At 37.3% G+C, this 20,148-nt stretch overlaps 1 protein-coding gene across 2 annotated transcripts in view; it reads left to right on the top strand.

The window, feature by feature from the left end:
• The window catches only part of rasa2 (RAS p21 protein activator 2), a 55,151-nt gene that overhangs the window by 29,877 nt on the left and 5,126 nt on the right, over positions 1-20,148 (top strand). For both annotated transcript variants that reach the window (XM_057347808.1, XM_057347807.1), the window contains exons 10-22: positions 3,427-3,580; positions 3,676-3,830; positions 4,964-5,078; positions 7,118-7,192; positions 7,349-7,472; positions 7,759-7,865; positions 8,094-8,180; positions 8,340-8,417; positions 9,430-9,503; positions 9,619-9,725; positions 18,350-18,432; positions 19,102-19,310; positions 19,426-19,529. In XM_057347808.1, the coding sequence (XP_057203791.1) occupies positions 3,427-3,580; positions 3,676-3,830; positions 4,964-5,078; positions 7,118-7,192; positions 7,349-7,472; positions 7,759-7,865; positions 8,094-8,180; positions 8,340-8,417; positions 9,430-9,503; positions 9,619-9,725; positions 18,350-18,432; positions 19,102-19,310; positions 19,426-19,529 (1,472 nt within the window). The remainder of the gene's footprint in view (positions 1-3,426; positions 3,581-3,675; positions 3,831-4,963; positions 5,079-7,117; positions 7,193-7,348; positions 7,473-7,758; positions 7,866-8,093; positions 8,181-8,339; positions 8,418-9,429; positions 9,504-9,618; positions 9,726-18,349; positions 18,433-19,101; positions 19,311-19,425; positions 19,530-20,148) is intronic.

The raw sequence follows: 20,148 nt of genomic DNA, 5'->3' as shown, positions 1-20,148 counted from the left end.
GGATATGCAATTGCACAACATAATGAGTATCACAATGATGTTTTTGGCCATTTCCTAAATATAGCTGGACTTGACATTATACCAGTTTTGCAATCCCCCTGTTCTGGGGACTTATAAGAGCACCAAGACAGGTCGCATCTCTAAAGATGTCAGCAGTTGGCATGTTTAGTTCATCTCTGAGTTCAGCTGGATCTATTCATAACTCTTATACCACATTTCTGTTGCAACATGGTGTCATTGGCTTTTCTTTATTTTTAGTCCTTAAACAGAGATTTAAAGAAAAGGCACACCTTGTGGAGGTGCAAGTTAGGGAAATGAAAGAAAGGGGCAATTTACCCCAAAATCAAAATTCTGTAATCATTTATTCACCCTCATGTCATTCAAAACCTTTCTAGACAGTTTCAAAGCAACAACATAAACAGACGTTGTTGCATGCTTTTGTGGCCCAAATTTAACTTCCGGAACACATTCGCAAAGAATAGAGTGCCTGTAGATTATTTCTGATAACAAGCAAAAGAAATTACAAGTAAATTACATTTGCTAGCAAGTTGAAAGTATGTCTAGCCAGTTTTATTTGGGTTACCAGTGGAAGAACCGTTACTTGGCTAAACTTAAATGTTACACAGCCCATTCAACAAATAGATTATTTAATAAAATTAATATACAATAAAATTCAACAAATTGTTTATTTAATACAAATACTATACAATAAAATATTAATATAAATTAATAATAATATAAATTGATTAAAATATAAATAGTTATATTATTATTATATTATTAGACCGGAAGATAACTTTGAGCCAGGCACGTGCGTCATGGGACGCATGCACCTGGCCCAAAGTTAACCTCCGGTCTGTGTTTAGCTAGTAATATACATTAACAATTTATTTTATATTTAATCTACATTGTTATTTATATTATTGTATATTAATTGTATTAAATGAAATTAAAACTACTCAACAGTTATTGATTCTTTGCGGAGGTTTGCCGGAAGTTAAGTTTGGGCCACAAACCGTCTATACAGTGGAAGTCAATGGAGTCCAATTTAAATTGATAACCAGCTTTCGTGAACTATCCTTTTTATTTATTTTTTATTTTGGCAACACGCCTCATAGCTTAGAAACATTTGAGTGAGTGTGCATTTAAGTTCTTTAAAAACGCAGTTTTTGATTTACAGCAGCCACTAGCATTGTATTATAGATTTGCAATGAATCTCTTTGTCCAAACACGACGGTGGCCACCACAGTACAAAAAGAGGAGCTAGGGACCTGCATTAATATTATAAAGACTTTCCAGCAGAGACGCGTTAGGACCCGCAGTACTACTTGGCTTTTAGCAGAGATACTCATAGATATCTATGGAGATACTTTCCAGCAGAGAGACGTTGGAGAGAAAGATCGTCTAAAAATCACTCCCGAGGAGGTTGCTTTGATTCGGATCAGTATGCGAGTAACATTGGTTTTTCTGTTTGTTAGAACCAAGATATGTTATTGTTGTAATATTAGCTGTGTGATGGAGCAGTTTTGAGCGTCATTGGAACCGCTTTATTATTGTACTCGTCCAGATAGTGGAGAGAGAGAGGCGAGAGCGTGTTGGCGCTAAAACTGGAGAGAGAGCGCGTTTTACTCTCTTACTCAATGATGAATAAACTTAAAGTTATTCCGTGGGTCACATGCGTTCCGAACCGTAGAGCACGATCCGCATGGATCACGGATCCGCGATCCGTTTTACCATTATATTGAACGGCGAGTTCAATGTTCAATGTAGGGCCACTCTGTATGTAGATATAAATAGCTTAGTCTAAGGTATTGCAATCATAATGGTTCATTACGTAAGGTCTTTATACACCTCTGAAGAAATAGTTTTGTATATTATATTGCATTTCTGTCAATAGATCCTCCTAAAAAAACCCGTATTGTTCCTTTAAAGGGATCCTTCACCCAAAAATGAAAATTCTGTCATTGATTACTCAGCTTCGAGTTGTTCCAGACAGATTTTGCCCCCCATTGACTCCCATAGTAGGAAAAGTTAGTTTATCATTTTTGAACGCAAAAGAAGACATTTTGAAGAAAGTAGGACTGGGGCACTTTTGACTACCATTGTTTTTTTCCTACTTTGGGAGTCAATGGGTGTTGAGATCTGTTTAGTTACAAGCATTCTTCCAAATATCTTTCTCTGCATTCATTAGAACAAAGACATTTATACAGATTTGGAACAACTCGAAGGTGAGTAAATGATGACAGAATTTTCATTTTTGGGTGAAGTATATCCCTTCAAGTTATTTCTTTAAGTATTTTTATACACATATTTTTTGTAACATTTATATTATTGCATTATATACTATTAATCCTTATTCACTATGAGAGTACTACATTCCGTAATTGTTTTCAGATAGATTTTCTTTTTTTACCTCTTGCATGAAACATTTCAAAAAGCTGGTTCAGACATAGACAGATGAATATGGAGCCATAATTATATTGGGTATAGTGAGAAGGCTGAAAAGGCAAGTACGGGTCATATCCTGTACTCCAGGTGTGCATGCTTCCACACACATCTGAGTGTGTGATCTCTGTCAGCTGTAGTGCCTGCAGTCAGTCTGACTGAAGTACACTGATGAAGAGATGAGGAAGGGAGATAACAGCCAATCCCAGCTCTCCACCGCTCTTATCTGCCCAATCAGGCATGAGAAAACGGCCTGACTTCAGACCTTAAATGAAAATACTTCAGCATTAATATACATTTTTTCATACATTTTACTGAGAACTTTTGTTGTGAAATCGTGCGAAAAAGACAACTCGGGATATCATCGATAGTTTTTAGGAAGGGTTCGAGAGACCGTGGGTGTGTGTAGGTGTCTGTGTTTTGGGTGGATCGCTTCCCTTGTGTCTTAAGACTGGAGATCACAGCGTCCTGCCGGTAGTATTGTGTAAACACTATACGTGCGTGCATTTGTGTGTGTGTGTGTGTGTGTGTGTGTGTACTGTATGTATAAGACAGAGAGGGAACTTGTTGATACTGATCTGCATGTTTTGAATGAGGGCAGCGAGTTTAATGCGTGGGTGAGCTTTTGCATGAGCTGAGCATAAAACCAGTCTGCACACACACACACACACACACACACACACTGACACTCGCAAACGCAATCTTGCCACATTAATTTCTGTACTTTGTAGTGTGAGCAATGCAAATGACACACAGGCTAAAATGCTACATTGTCAGACACTACTAAGGAGCAGAACATGCTGACAGCAAATAAATTGGGTTTTTTGTGTCTCGATCATTTTCAGCCTCCATTATCTCAGTTTTTGCTGCACTATCGTACAAAAGAAACTCTTAATTCTAATCAAGTGACACAGAAACTTAAAATGATCCTGATATTACAATGCATAGTTGTATTTATTTCTTTTGCTTTCTGTTTTATAGGTACTTGCTGCAGCCTAAAGGCAACGGTACGAAGTCTAAGCCGGACGATCTTGGTTCTTTACGTCTGAATGTAATGTACACGGAGGACAACGTCCTGCCCTCTGCCTGCTACACTGCCCTCCGCAACCTAATGCTCAAATCTCCAGATGTCAAGGTACAACAGCGCCACCCTGCTGCCTGGAGGACTGGAGCACGCATCATATTGTTCTTTATTTTCACATGCGCTCCTGTGTTTTTGTCCGTCTCTAGCCCATCTCGGCGTCAGCGGCGCATGTTCTGGGAGATGTTTGTAGGGAGAGTGTAGGGTATGAAGCTTTGCTCCCTGTGGTCAGACTGCTGCTCCATCACAACAGACTGCTGCCCTTCCTCACGGCTGTAGCCGCTCTGGAGCTGGAGAATACACAGTTGAGTAACACACACACACACACACACACACACACACACACACGTGTTCCTGCTTGTCTAGATCGGGATGTATTTAAAACTTCTGTTGTTATTTAATAACGCTAAACAGTGAGGTTTTCTAAGGTGTGTTTGTATGCACACTACCTGTACCATTCAATAGTTTAGCTTGCTAAAATGTTTCTCATATTTCTCTTTTGATCTAGAAGTATATGCAAACATTTTTAAACAAACTATAAACTATAATTTCATCAACAATAATTTAGATTTTTCATGATGAAACAAAATTTGGATAAACATTTCTTTTTAAATGGATGACTTGAACTGAATAATGAAGGAAAATCAGCCAATATAAGCTCGAAAAGAAAAGATGGGAACTCTTTCAGGGTGACAGGGTGAGACCTCAAGAAGCAGGTCGATCAAATAAAAGAGTACATTTTTGCAAATCCCCGGCAAAGGATGATTACATTGAAGATGATTTACCAAAGTTTTTAAATTCTGTTATTCCATAGTTCAGATGAGTTAAGTGACCGGGACCTAAACATTTTAAAAGGAGTTTTGTTGTCTGTGTGCTATTACTTTAAAAGAAATCAATTTAACTTGCATTAAAATTGTAAGTTTTTAAACTAAACGTGGCGTGTGATTTAAATGGCAAATCAAATTTCTTACTCTTACATTTAAAGATAGAGTTAAAGGGATACTCAAAAATACCCCAAAATGAAAATTCTGTCATGAAGTACTGACCCTCAAGTTGTTCCAAACTTGATTGAACACAAACTCACAGCTCTGGGGTACCATTGACTACCATAGTAAAAAAAATATTGTATGGTTTTTAGGATCTGTTGAACATTAAAGAAGCTATTTTGAGGAATGTAGGAAAGCAAACCTTTGACTATCATTAAAATTGTCCTACTGTGATAGTCAATGATGCTCCAGAACTGTCAGTCGCTAAAAATGACTTTATTCATACAGCAAGTCACTTTATGAATACTGAGAAGGCTTTGACATAACCAGCTGATGCCAAGCAAACATTATTCTAGTGACTGCTGACTAGATGTTTTATTTTTGTCATCCATGTTTGGCTGGGAAAACAAACTCTTTACTCATGTCATTAAATGTTCTCTGTTTTGTGCAGAGAGGCCAACACCATATTCAGAGGGAATTCTCTGGCCACCCGCTGCATAGACGACATGATGAAGATTGTGGGCCGAAGTTACTTGACTGTCACCCTCAAACCTGTTCTCAATGAGGTCAGACATCATTTCTTTAGCTCGTTATGTTTATAGTAGGGCTGTCAATAAATTACTTTTTTTAATCGCACCCTTTTCATGTGATCAACTGTGATTAATCGCACACGTATAGTGAAATTAAACATACACTATTTATTTTGTTTAACATGTTTATTTTAGTGCTGTCAATCGATTGGAAAAATTATCTAGCTAATCACACACAGCATTTATGTTTTAAATATACTTTTAGGGCTGTCAAACAATTAATCGTGATTAATCGCATCCAGAATAAAGGTTTGTGTTTACATAATATGTGTCCATGTATTGTGCATATTCATTTTGTATTTATAAATACAAAAACATACACATAAATGTATATATATTTAATAAAATTTTGACATGTATTATTAATATTTACCAATAACTTAAATTACATATATAAACGTTTCTTAATTTTTATATTATATATATTTCTTAAATATATGCATGTATGTGTATGTGTTTATAAACACAAAGTTAATATGCACAGTACACAGACATGTATTATGTAAACACAAACTTTTATCCTGGATGCGATTAATCACAATTAATCGTTTGACAGCCCAAATACTTTTACATTCTAATCATTTCACATTTTATCTCCAAATTAATGTAGAAACAACAAATTTCTTCATGAATTTGTGAATGAAAGCCAATATTCTAACATTGTTGGTCTGATGTCTTTATTATTTTTTATTTTTTTCTACTAATCAAACCCATTATAATAAGTGTTCCCTTCCCACCTGTCTAACAGGTACAGAAAATTAATAAGTTTTCAAACACTTTACTGTCATGAATCTCAGCTATGGACTATGGCAGGAAAGAACCCAATTGCAGGCAGCGGGAGTACAGGGAGAACAAAATACTTTATTTTAACAATAAACATAAAACAAAAACCCGCGATGGGGTGAAAACAAGAACAAGATAACAATAAGGCAATGGAGACGTAAACTAACTAAACACTAGACTCACATAGACTTGACAAGGACTAAACTAAACTAAACACTTACTACAACAGACGAAACAGCAACAAGCGGTATAGGCATTACGGGGAACGAAGAACACACACCATACACATACAACGACCGACACAGGACAATGAAACATGAGGGTATTATATAGGGTAAGACAAACGAGGGATAACGACACAGGGCAGGTGTGGGTAATGAAACACTCAGGGAAGGATAACAAGGAAACGAGATGGCGGGAACAGAGACGAGACACTGGAGAGAACGTATATTATTGTCAAAAGGACAATAATATGTTTCTCTCCACACATAACCAAAGGCTTTGTCATGACTCTGCTACAGGACCAAGAAAAACATGACTAAATGAAGCAGAGCCATGACATTTACAGTCTTTACTGCTAAATACATGAAATACAGAGAATCCTCATTAAAGCAACTTTTCTTTTGTTCTTTGATTAACATTAGTGACAGGAGTCACAGTAACACATTTAAGAACGTGGCCCTTTAAGATCTGCCGCTCTAAGCAGGTCTAATGCGCTTCCTATTTCCACTACTCTTTGCATTATTTAACTCGTTGAAGACTTTGCTTGCGAAAATACAAGACAAAATGTGCTTTCTGGCATAATCTTGTGTGTTTTTGTTCATTTAAGCATGAAAGAGAAGTTAGTACTGGTGCGCTGTCTGACAGATGTATGTGCATGTGTACACCAGATGGGACCGCTGCCGCGCTGCGTTGAGCCATGTTCCACAGCCAGAAGCTGTCAATCTATACTGGGCGTGTCAATACAACCATTTCAAATCGCGCCTAAATAGTTTAAATGCCTTTATATGAATAAGAGCATGATTATATAATGTACTGCTAGACAATGATGACAGAAAAATGGATGTTGCGTTAATGGCGTTAAATATTTTTAACACGTTAATCTGAAAAAATGAATCGTATGCGCTAACGCGTTAACAACGACAGCTCTAGTGTATAAACATGCAGATTTGTGGCTTTCAATTGTTAACTTGCCAATGCTGATCAGCCTACTATTGCTTTGTTTAAATCAGATCTTTGAATCGAATAAAACCTGTGAGATTGACCCCATCAAATTGAAAGAGGGCGACAACGTGGAGGTCAATAAGGTAAGAAGTATGTCGTGGTTTCATTTTTGTACGTCATTTCAAAGTACGAGACGCTGTCAGTGTTAGAAATTCTAAATTAATTCAGAACTTTGTTTCTAGACACACTAAGTCACGCACTACAATATTGTACCTGAAATGACGAATTTATGTTCTCAGGAGAATCTTCAGGGCTACGTGCAGAAAGTTTTTACATCTATAACACAGTCTAGCTCCAGCTGTCCTCCTTTAATGTGTGACGTTTTCAGGTCGCTGCGACAGCTTGCATCGAAGCGCTTTCCAGGTACGACAGACACAGACAAATCTGACTTTAGTCTTTAGCGGTGTTTGCTAAGGCAAGCATTATTATTACCATCTTCTTGTTAAGTCTGACATCACACGCCACCACTTCCAGGTCCAAACACTCTCTCAGATGCCAAAGGCAGTAAACAATATGATATTGTAATATGAATTGTAAATAATAACATTCAATCAATATTTTCATATTCAAGACTGTATTTACTGAACACTAGGAGGAGCCAGAGACACAAGCATGACTATAAGATTCTCTGTTTCTCTCTCGCTCACAGCCGATCCTCATGTGCAGTACTCGGCCGTCAGTAGTTTTATATTTCTGAGGTTCTTCGCTGTTACTGTTCTCTCTCCACACACGTTCCAGCTGCGCTCTCATCATCCTGTAAGTGTGAAAACACATAAACACAACCACATTACAGCAAACCCAACGCAATTGAACCAGCTGTGACGAACATGATTTACTTCCTTTATATATCATTTGACTCATTTATTAACGCCAGGAAACACGCATGTTTAAAACAATCATGCTTTTCTGAGAATGGCAAGATAGTCAAAATATCAGTAAATGAAATGAACTCATGGGAAATCTTTCTCTCTGAATTCCTCTCAGGACCCTGAAATTTCCCGTACTCTAACTCTCATCTCGAAAACCATCCAGTCTTTGGGCAGCTGGGGCAGCCTATCCAAGAACAAACTGGTACGTCAACCATTAGTCACGCATCCCACACTAAAACCTTTGGTGTTTTCCACAGTTTTCCCTGGCAGGGCTTTACCTTGGGCCAAACCAGATAATGTAGGGTTTTTTTAACTTCCTGTTGATGTTTTTGTTCTGACCTTTTGAATGTTTTGTTTTCAGTCTAGCTTTAAAGAAACGTACATGTACGACTTCTTCAAGTTATTCCAAGAAGACGAATGTATAGAAAAGGTTAAAAAGGTAAGTCTTAATAGCAAACCAACTCAAGTTTCGTTTCTATTGACAGCATCTCAGCCATGATGACACTTGCCACTGGAAATCATTTCTGTCTCTCAGTTTGTAAAAATGGAAATTTGCTAGACATTACATCAGATAAACACTGAACAACACGGTTATATGTGACTAGTGTGATAACACAAACCTCGTACTTACAAAAGCAAACTGCAGTAACCACACCAACACTAACACTTTGAAGACCTTGTTCCTCCACTAGAAGGATGACTTGGACTTCTTGACAGCCCAAAAATAAAAAAAGGTTTTTCCAGCATTATCCATGACACAACGCTTCTCCATTTGACAAATTGTTCTGGCTTTTCATGTTTGCACTGTTTTATGGTAGGGGGCGCTGTTACACATCTTCTGAAAGGATACAGTATCTACAGAACCAAAAAACAATCGAATACTCTATTTTGATCATCAAAAAAATAAAAAGCTCTTCTCAGCTTTTAATTCATAATTTTATTTTTGAAGAAACCTACCCACAATTCAGAGTTGATAAAAAAGAACAAACAAAGGTTTTTTTTAACCATAGATTTTGTTCTTTAATTTGATATGTTGTGTATATATTTATAGCAATATTCTGTCATAATGATCATAAATGTTGCTTGGAACAAAAAATTTGTCTTGGAACTGTTTTTTCAAAATGCTGGTGTGGAAACAGTTACAAGTGCTTTAACAAAAACCCTTCGCTTTTCTGCTTTGAAACTCTGAATGTCTTGCTTCACAGACTTTCATTCTAAATCCATGACAATTCATTTTAATTCATTTATTTTTACATATGGAGGACAAAACGTAATGATTGTCTGTGGTTATCGACAGCATGACTTAGATGCTGTACACGGAGGATAAAGCCAGAACTATCTGATGCACAGTCGTGTACAGCTACAAGAGTTTGGATGTCTCATAACTCCATAATCTGTTTGAATCTGCCTTCAGCTAAAAGCAGATATTTTCTTGTCTCTCTCTGTGTTAGTTTTTAGATGAGATTTCGTCTAATGTGAGTAAAGAATCCAGCGGCGTTGAGGATTTATTTGTGTTGAAGGAGGGGTGAGTAAAAGATGCCGCAGTTCATCAGTCCCAGTCATGTTTGATGAGTTTTACCACGTTATGAGTTTACAGGAAATGCAACGTTTAGTCAGATGCCTGTGATTTCTTTTAACAGTGAGGTACATAAGCGGGCCCAGGGCAGAAAACGAATAGGAAAGAAGAACTTTAAGAAACGCTGGTTACGAGTCACCAACCAGGAGCTGTCCTATCACAAGCAGAAAGGTGAGTGATCTCAGTTATGAGTAAATGATAAAGAAACTCCTCCGGTTCAGTTTTGAAATGTGGGCGTCAAACTCCAGACACTTGTTTTTGCTGGCAGTGTTTCACATGGCAAAAGTTAAGATGAAAATACATGAGCAGAGAGTCACAAATTCTCAAGCTCACATTCTTGTTTGTGTGGTCGACCCGTTCTGGATGTGAAACAATCTGTTTCCCTTATTTGACTTATTATGCCATGGGTGTGGACTTGTGTTCACTGGTGTCAGTGGAGCTTCTTAGCAATGTGATGAGTACTGAGGGCTGAATATGACCTTTTTTTGTAACGTTTACTGTGTCCCATTGTAGTAGTATTTGTAGTAAGTAGTATTTGTCCAGTATTTATGATGCATAAAGCAGGGTGGTCGCTGGTCATGAAATTGCTGATACAGAGAAGTTTTACAAAGAGGAACAAGGGGAAGTTTATTCATAGATTTCAGCCTTAAAAAAATTTCTGACACAATATCTCACGATTTACATGGCCAAAATAATTCACAAAAATTATATAATCACAATATCTATTGAAATCATTAGAAGAATAAATAATGACATCAGCAAATTTCATCTTTAATTTTGTTTGTTTTGTTTTCTCTTTTTTTGGCCAATAAAGTGTACGTAAGGAATAATTGACGACGGGCTGTTCAATTATTCGAAAGTTAATGCACACCCCGAGGTGGTAATGCGGCCACGACGCGAAGCGGAGATTCAAAATATCGTTAAATAGAGTGACTATCTAGTTTAAATAATGTTATTCACTTACAGTATTAAACACAAGAAAGAATTATTGCAAAATGTTTACAAAATATTTACTTAATTTATGTTATAATTTGATACTTTTATTCAATTCAATTCAATTTTATCTATATAGCGCTTTTCACAATGTGCATTGTTCCAAAGCAGCTTTACAGGAGAAAATAAGAAAAACTGAAAAACACAAAAAAGGTAAAACACAGCACAGTGCATGGTGTTTATAGGACAAGCAAGATTATTCTAGTAAATAATATGTAATAAATGCAGTCTCCCGATGGTTTATTTAGCATATTTTGCATTAAGTGAACGCTTGGTTGAAAAGATGTGTCTTTAATCTAGATTTAAATTGGGAGAGTGTGTCTGACCCTCGAATAGTATCAGGAAGGCTATTCCAGAGTTTAGGTGCTACGTATGAGAAAGCTCCGCCCCCTTTGGTGGATTTAGTTATTCTAGGTGTTATCAAAAGTCTGGAAAGATCTTAGAGAGCGTGATGGGTTGTAGTGTGGTAGAAGCTCTGTTATGTAGGTAGGTGCTAAACCGTTTAAGGCTTTATAAGTAATTAAAAGAACTTTAAAGTCAATACGATACTTAATGGGTAACCAGTGAAGGGTTGATAACATTGGGGTTATGTGATCGTATTTTCTGGACCTGGTTAGAACTCTGGCAGCTGCATTCTGAACTAACTGTAGTTTGTTTATTGATGATGCAGGACAACCACTAAGCAGTGCATTACAGTAGTCAAGTCTTGAGGTCACAAATGCATGAATAAGCTTCTCTGCGTCAGCAACACATAAAATATTTGATAATTTGGCAACATTTCTAAGGTGGAAGAAGGCTGTTTTTGTGACATTTGAGATGTGATTTTTAAATGACAGGTTGCTGTCTAATATAACGCCAAGGTCTTTAACTGTATTTGTTGGAGTAACAGTGCAGCCTTCTATTTGCAGGTTATAATCCGAAATATTCTGCTCACGTGTCTTTGGTCCGATAAGTAATATTTCTGTTTTATTAGAATTTAAAAGAAGGAAATTACAAGTCATCCAATGTTTTATATCTTCGATGCACTCTGCCAATTTGGATAGTTGGAAGGAATCATCTGGTCTTGATGAGATATACAGCTGAGTATCATCTGCATAACAGTGGAAGCTAATTCCATGTTTTCTAATAATGTTTCCAAGGGGCAGCATGTATATGGAGAATAGCAAGGGTCCTAAAACCGACCCCTGAGATAATCCATAATTTACTTGCGTTAGATTTGATGATTCCCTATTTTAAATGGACAAATTTATGTCTGTCTGATAAGTAAGATCTAGAGATGCACCGATTGCAATTTTCTTTGCCGATTCCGATTTTTTACAAGTGAAACCTGCCGATTCCGATTTTCTATCCACAAACTATAATTGACAGTATACTGTATATAAAACCATATTAACTTTTCTTCAATACACTTTTTTTATTTTCATTGAATAAATGATTGAACATTACAATTTCCTTAAATGCAGTTCTCCAAGCTGCATTAAATTACAGAATCTTCTCTTTCCCAAACAACTCTTAAATTGAATAACTCTGTGACTGAAAAAAAGTACAAATAATAAAATATAACTAAACATGTCACTTAATTTACCTTTTTCATTTTTGTACTCATCTCACAAAAGTCTAAGATAACAATAAAATACTTCAACTTTATTCTCGTCTGTTTCCGTTTATGAAACTAACATTGCTTTGTTTCATTTTTTCTGAAATGTAAAATAAATTGTCTTTATCTTGTGTCTGTAGTATTAAAAGAAGTGGGTTGATTTTTGCTGCAACTTCAATAAAAAAGTTAAAAATCTTATGAGTGAATTCAACTCTAAAGATGTATATGTATTTGCATTTTTTTGTGTTAGTAAAGAACTATGTAATATCACATATATTGGTTGATTTATTCATTTTTTTATATTTTGGATTTTTAAAAACAAGTAGAAGTCATGTTGAATGGCATTTTACCTAGATCCCGATACAAACCGTTGAATAAGCCCACCCCCACCATTGATTGACAGGTTTCTGTACAAGTCAGAGGAAACGCAAATGCAAAGGAATTTGCGATTTCAATTGAGTTTTGGCAGGCTTAATACGCGACGCCAGAGGAAGTGAAATAGCATATGGGGAATTGCTATTGCGATTTAAATTTGGCAGGGTCGTAACTCGTAAGACACAGGTAATTCATTTGCAAATAGACTTTGCTTTTCCTTTTGAAATTTGGCAGACATTGTACGTTCGCGTAAATGCAAATGCAAATGGTTTGCAATTGCGTTTGAATTATGTCACAATTTTGACACGCAGAAAACGCATTTGCAAATGCAGTTTGCAACTCCTTTTTAATATAGTCCGCAGTATCATTCCATATTAGCATGTGTCAGAGTTTAGCATCACTGTTAGCATACATGCCTCATGTAGACGGAGCAGCGAGATATGAACTACAGTCTGTGCAGTACACGCGCGTGCAGTCAGCGGATATGAGAGATGCGCGTCAGTCAGCAGAGACTCGCGGTCCGGTGGACCCACATGCGAGTATAAACGAGCTGTGAAAGACAGGCTGTGCGCGTGCACGTTTACATGTTTACACTTGCGGCTTTGAGTGTACTGACGGCTGTGACGTTCTTGCCCGCATCACGGGCAACAGAAGATCGGCTTGGAATCGGCGAGACGTGAGACTGACCAGCCGGTCACCGGTCGGGCCGATCATACGAAAAACCGGCCGATTCCGGTCTCTGGCCGGTCAATCGGTGCACCTCTAGTAAGATCTGATTCGTGTATGTCATTATTGTGTAAGAAAGAGCACAACTGAGTGGGCACTACTTTTTCTAGTATGTTAGACAGGTAAGGGAGATTTGAAATCGGTCTATAGTTTCCTAGTTCATTGGGGTCTAAGTTTGGTTTCTTGATAAGAGGCTTAATGACGGCCAGTTTAAAGGGTCCTGGGACATGGCCTAGATTAATTGACGAGTTGATAATGTTATAAATGGGCTCAATTGCAACGGGTAATAACTCTTTTAATAATTTAGTTGGTATGGGAACTAATAAGCAAGTTGTAGGTTTAGATGTTGCAATAAGTTTAATTAAATCTTCCTGTTTTATAGGTGAAAAACACTGTAGCCTTTCGTTTGGGGCGATGGTTGGTACTAATTCATAGGACAGACTTGGAGGTTGAGTTTTTACAATTTTGTCTCGTATGTTTTCGATTTTCTCTGTAAAAAAAATTAATGAATTCATTGCTACCAAAGTGAAGCGAAATAACCAGGTCAGGTGATGTCTGTTACTAAGGTTAAAATAAGAGCTGCTGTTAAAATACAGCTGCGGAAAAAATTAAGAGACCATTTCAGAGACCGTTTTTCTGATTTTAAAATGTACTATTTATAGGTATACGTTTAGGTAAAATTATCATTTTTGTTTCGTTTTGTGAACTACTTACAACATTTCTCCCAAATTTCAAATAAAAATATTGTTTCTTTTTGCATTTTATTTGCAGAAAATGAAACTCGGAGAAACAGGGCAAAATAACAGAAAAGATGCTCTGTATTTTTTCAGATCTCAAAAACTGCATAAAAACTTCATATTCACTTTTAAACACTGTAACAGTAATATTTCTACATGTATTTAAAAAAAAGTTCTAAAAAAGTTCTAAATGTTTTTTTTATGTGATAACTTTGACAGCAAGACAAGACACATGACAACTGTGATAAAAATCAGTCTTTCACATTGCTGTTGGATGACTTTATGTCCCTCCTGAGGTTTGATTTTGTTGAAATTCAACAAACACTGGACTGGAATGGCCACAATACATCTAGAAATGCTGTAAATTTGGAATGGTCTCTTAATTTTTTCCATGGCTGTATATGTAACCTTTACACTCTCATGCTCACAAGTCACAATATAAGAAATAGCAAGGAAGCGTCCCTATTGACATAAATTTGGCAAAAAATGGCAAAAAAAAACCCAGCATAGAATATACTTTATTGTTAATATCAGCCAGCCTTGGGAAGAACTAACACTCCTCTTGATCAGTCAATAATACTGTGGTTACCCGCCAGTGCAGCTATTGTGATTTCAGGTACTGTATGACTAACCATCTTGTCCAGTACACTTGTGTACACTGTGATGATGATAGACATTTCTACTGTTAAGAACGCCCCGTAACACAACAAAACAGTGGTCAAATTACACCACGTTCACAACTTTATAACATCCCGATCATAATTCCCATGTTCCTTTGAGTGAGTTAACTGTGAAACGAAAGACGCAGCAATTCCCAAGATGTGACATGGATTTCAAGGTCACCGAGTGTCCCGCACATTACACGTTGGGTTTGTTGTACAAATAAACATCTTTTAGTTGTTGTAATGTCACAGCAGGCCAGCATGATGGTTTGACCTTGTTGTTAGTTTCAGCAGGGTTTACTCGTGTTATCTGTTGTGTGGGAGACCTGATATAAGCTGTATGACTCTATAACGGCTTTCTCTCTCATCAGTGCTCTTACATGCTATTGCAAGTGCTCATTTAAACAAAGCCCCAACCGTAAATATGAAACTGATGATGTGTAACTTTCTGCACCATTAGTTATCAATATGAATCATGGGATGTGTCATGGAGAGAGGCGTGTTTTTACTTTGTGAAGTCATCTGATACATAAATAAATGAAAGTTTGAAATCTTATGGACATACATACAGCCGCGGAAATAATTAAGAGACAATTTCAGGGACCGTTTTTCAGATTCTGATTACTATTTATAGGTATACGTTTAGGTAAAATGATCATTTTTGTTTCATTCTGTCAACATTTCTCCCAAATATTTTTTCTTTTTGCATTTATTTGCAGAAAATGAAAACTGGAGAAACATGTCAAAATAAGATGCTCTGTATTTTTTAAGACCTCAAAAACGGCAAAGAAAACAAGTTCATATTCACCTTTAAGCAATACAACAGTTATATTTGACATGTATTTAAAAAAAAATTCAAAATATTGTTTTATGCGATAACCTCGATTTTTATCACATTTTGTATGCGTTTTGTTATCTGCCAGTTTTTCACATTGCTGTTGGGTGACTTTTTGTCTCTCCTGAGGTTTGATTTTGTTGAAATTCAACAGACACTGGACTGGAATAGACACGATACATCTAGAAATGCTGATTGAAGGAAAATTTGCGATGGTCCTTGAATGTTTTCCGTGGCTTTATATTCATGTACAAACATCATTTATTTTTCTTTAGAAAATATGAACATTTTGTGCAGACATTCAGAAGTTTTGACCAACCGACAGTGAACGTGGTGTGTGCATAACCAACAGTGAATAAAGTTACAACTGTAAAGGCAGGACTGGGTCACTTTGACACAGACAGAGAGCAGTCCTTGAGAATCATTTCTCCTTTCAAATGTTGTTTTTCCATGTATCTTGTAATTTAAGAGTGGGTTTATATAACCTGTTGTTTCAGTCCTTTAATCTGATTCCTCCTCATGATCATTTGGTAACAATGCAAAGGTTGTAGGTTTGGAATTTCACATTCTAATGAAATATACATTTTAATAATATCATCTGCCAAATGCATAAATGCAAATGATTTGATGATGAGGTATTCTAAGAGTAAAAATATATAATGGTCACGGTGGTTGTCATATTTAACATAAACGTTGTATCCTCGTCATGTCTTTTTTTAGTGTATAATGGAATATCGAACCAGTTAAACACAGCATAAGCATGCTTTTCAAAGTGTCAGAAAATGAGTTTAGTCTTTGAAGGGCGAATGAGGCGATGAGAATCTTCGTTGCGTGCAAAAGCTGCAGCTCGATGTTTTGTTTAATGTACACATGTCTTGTATTAGAGCTATACATTACTGTCATATGGACATTCTTCTAATACCAGAGGAGGATGGGCCTTCCCATCTGAGTCTGGTTTCTCTTAAAGTGATTGTTCACCCTAAAATGAAAATTCTGTCATCATTTACTCACCCTCTTGTCATGTCAAACCTTTCTTTCTTCCGCAGAACACAAAATAAGATATTTTGAAGAATGTTGATAACCGAACAGCGGTGGCAGCCATTGTATGGACACAAAACCAATGCAAGTGAATGGCTTCCATCGCTGTTCGGTCAACGACATTTTTCAAAATATCTTCTTTTGTGTTCTGCGGAAGAAAGAAACTCACACAGGTTCGACATGACGAGAGGGCGAGTAAATGATGACCGAATATTCATTTTTGGGTGATCTACGACTTTAAGGTTTTCTGCAGCAGAACACAAAAGAAGATATTTTGAAGAACGTGGGTAACCAAAAAACATTGACCCCCCATTGACATTTCTCAAAATAGCTTCTTTTGTGTTCCACAGAAGAAAGAGTCATATTTGGATTCATAAATATCCCTTTCATTTCTCTTGTATTTGTTCAGTGGAGGGTCGTTTTTTGAGTCAGCACCACTGAGAGTCTGAAGGAAATGATGTTCTGGTCTCTATAGATGTGTATCCTTCATTTTGTAAGTCTTTCTCCAGATTAAAGATCTGAGGGGTTGAGGATGTTCTAAGGTTACTATTGGTCCCTGAAATGCGAGGTTACTGCAGGACGTTACTGGATAAACTCAATCTGACTCTCTTTAACAGTTACGGCGGTACCCATTCACTTCTATTGTATGGACACAAAACGAATGCAAGTGAATGGCTGCCATCGCTGTTCGGTCAACAACATTTTTCTAAATATCTTCTTTTGTGGTCTGCGGAAGATGGAAAGTCTTACAGGTTTGACATGAGTAAATGATGACAGAACTTTCATTTTTGGATGAACTATCCCTTCAATTCGGATGTGACTTGTGTTGTTTGAAAGAAACCCATCTGTAAATACCCTAGCGTATTCATTAGCAATGTTTCTAAGTAAGGCTGTCCTCTCCTGTAGCTCAGCTGGTAGGATATGGAGCTTGCAACATCAAGGTCATGGGTTTGATTCTTGGGGGAAATGACTACAAAGCATTTGCGCTTTACTGTTATCACTTTGGTTAGAAGCATCTACCAAATGCAGAAATGTCAATGGAATGTAGAGACAGCAGCTGATCGTGTTAAATGTCAAACCACTATCTTTTATCTTTGCTCTTTCATGTTAGGAAGTTAAAAGCCATTCGTTTATGTTAGTTTACGGCTTCAATGAAATAAAAAGAAAAAAGAGAGGTTTATCCTTAAAAGAAAATGACATGTGTAACTACATACAAAACTTAAACTATATTACAGTTGACTCAAAATTAGACAATTTTTCTTTTAATACATTTTCATAAAGCAAACCGGTTAACCAATCAGCGCCGGAACTCTTTGTTCACATGTTTTAAGAATAACTATATGTGTTTAACTGTGAAACAGGTCTGACGTACTGATAAAGCCAGCGGATGGCCATACAGACCTGGCAGATGTTAGAAAAGATCATTTGAATGTCTGACAAGAATGTCTGACATCTCTTGAACCTGCTGAAAGTGTGTGTGTGGTTTTGGTTCTCAAGCATTTGCGTATTTTGGCTGCGCTGTGGTACAAATATTGTTCATCAGCTGAAGTGATAAAAATAGGAATTGATCAAATGTGTAGAATGCGCACGAGAAACAGCTGTGTGTTTGTATTGGCGGGGAGTCATGGGATTATCAAGCGTCTGTTTGAGAACCGCCATCCCCAGACGTTTGTCTATGTGTGTCTGGGAGAACCGGTCCCAGACACTCCCAAACACAGAGGTCTGGGCCTACATTTAGAGTTTAAATTCATTTCATAGTTTTGCTGTTATGTGATCAAAATAAAGTGCCGTTTAAACTTCACGGATGAATGCATGTTTGTGTTTGTGTCCAGGGAAAGAAGCATTGTGCATCATTCCTGTGAAAAACATCCTCGGAGTCGAGAAACTGGATGAAAGTGCCTTTAACCGCAAAAATGTGAGTGTCATGCAATTGCGTTTGTGTGGTCTTGTGTGTGTATATACAGTGACTACGTGAGAGGATTTGTAAAAGTGTCTGCCTAATGCATACATGTAAGTGAATGTATTGCACATAAGTTAAAGGTGCAGTTTGTAACAATTTTGCAGTAAAATATCCAAAAATATATACAGTATATTTATTTTGTTCAGCTGAGTACTTACAATATCTCAAATGTTTCTAACTACTTGTAAATCGTGAGAAAATCGCCATTATAAACAGTGACAGGGGGCTGTGAAGTCGCCTGTCAATGATGTCATATCCACGTTCCCCTTTGTTACCACCTTTACTGATGTAGAAACCACATGACAACAGTGTCGTGGACAAATGCAGAAGTAGTGTCTAGCGTCTAGCAAGCCACTAGCTTGTTTCGAGCAGTCACTTATTTATGGACCACAATTATACGCAACATTTATAAAACTTTATTACTTTACCTCATCCGCTAACATGATTTCTTGTTCCCGTCTGATTGACGGCCATCGGCGGTGGTGTTGAAGACAACAGATCCCATCATTCAACGCTCCTTCACAGCGTCATCAAGCTACGCCATTGTTGTTGTTTTGATCGTGCGCCCTCTAGCGGCGGTTTTTACAAACTGGACCTTTAAACATTTGCATTTGTTTTGTCCAGATGTTTCAGGTAATCCTTTCAGAAAAGCCTCTATATGTTCAGGCTGGGAACTGCGTGGAGGCAAACAGTTGGATCGAGGTGTTAAGTCAGGTGAGCCGCTGTAATCCGGGACGGCTCAGCGCCTTTCACCCCTCTGCTTATGTCAGTGGATCCTGGTTTTGCTGCAAGGAAGCAAATGAAAACGCTCCGGGCTGTAAACCCTGCACGGCGTAAGACATTTTATCAGCTACATTTACGAAATGTGTGCTTTATGTTCAAACCTGGACACTCATTCTTTTTATTTCTGTAATACTTTGTGTTTTCACATGTGATTGTGTCCTGTAGGACAGTGTTAGCTAACATTCAACTGGACATCGACTGTGACCGAGAAACAGAGAGAATCTTTTCCTTCTTCTCATCAAACCTCTGCAGACTGCTGAAGATGGAGGGTGCGTATGACTATAACATCAAACTCGACTAAAATGTTTGTTTTCATAATCTTTATGAAATAATCTTAAACATTTCGTCTTGTGCAATACTTTTTCTTTTCTGCTGACATAATCAAGGCTACACAGGTGGGAAAAAATAATATTAAACAAGATTACCCTATCCTGTGTTTCCAGTCAAACCCTCGTAGAGTCCAACCCTTATATTCTCCCTGAGTAGCAGTCGAAAGCTTGAACACATCAACTCTTCCAGAGAACTTTTTCCAGAGAACATGTACCGACCACGAAATTTCACACAAATGAAAACTATTTTTTTTATTTCTTTCAAGTAGCCACCCTTACACACAAAAAAATTACACGTACGAACTGTCAATATATTAAATCATTTAAAGAGCAATGTGGAGATTTTAGCAGCATCTAGCTGTGAGATTGCGAATTGCAACCAATGGCTCACTCCACCCTCACTTTCGAAGCACTATGGACTAATCCCGTGGTCAGACTAGACTTTGAGCATGCGAAATTCGCTCGGACGGTGCTGCGAAAATAGGCTGAAGCAATTTTTACATTTCTGTACCGAGAGGTCACGCTGTGACGTTTTGACGGTCTCATGCACTCACGTGAC

Source organism: Triplophysa rosa, linkage group LG12 (assembly GCF_024868665.1).
Source record: "Triplophysa rosa linkage group LG12, Trosa_1v2, whole genome shotgun sequence".
Lineage (NCBI taxonomy): Eukaryota > Metazoa > Chordata > Actinopteri > Cypriniformes > Nemacheilidae > Triplophysa > Triplophysa rosa.
The sequence above is the reverse complement of the archived record's forward strand: the minus strand, read 5'-3'. Positions and strand labels throughout refer to the sequence as shown.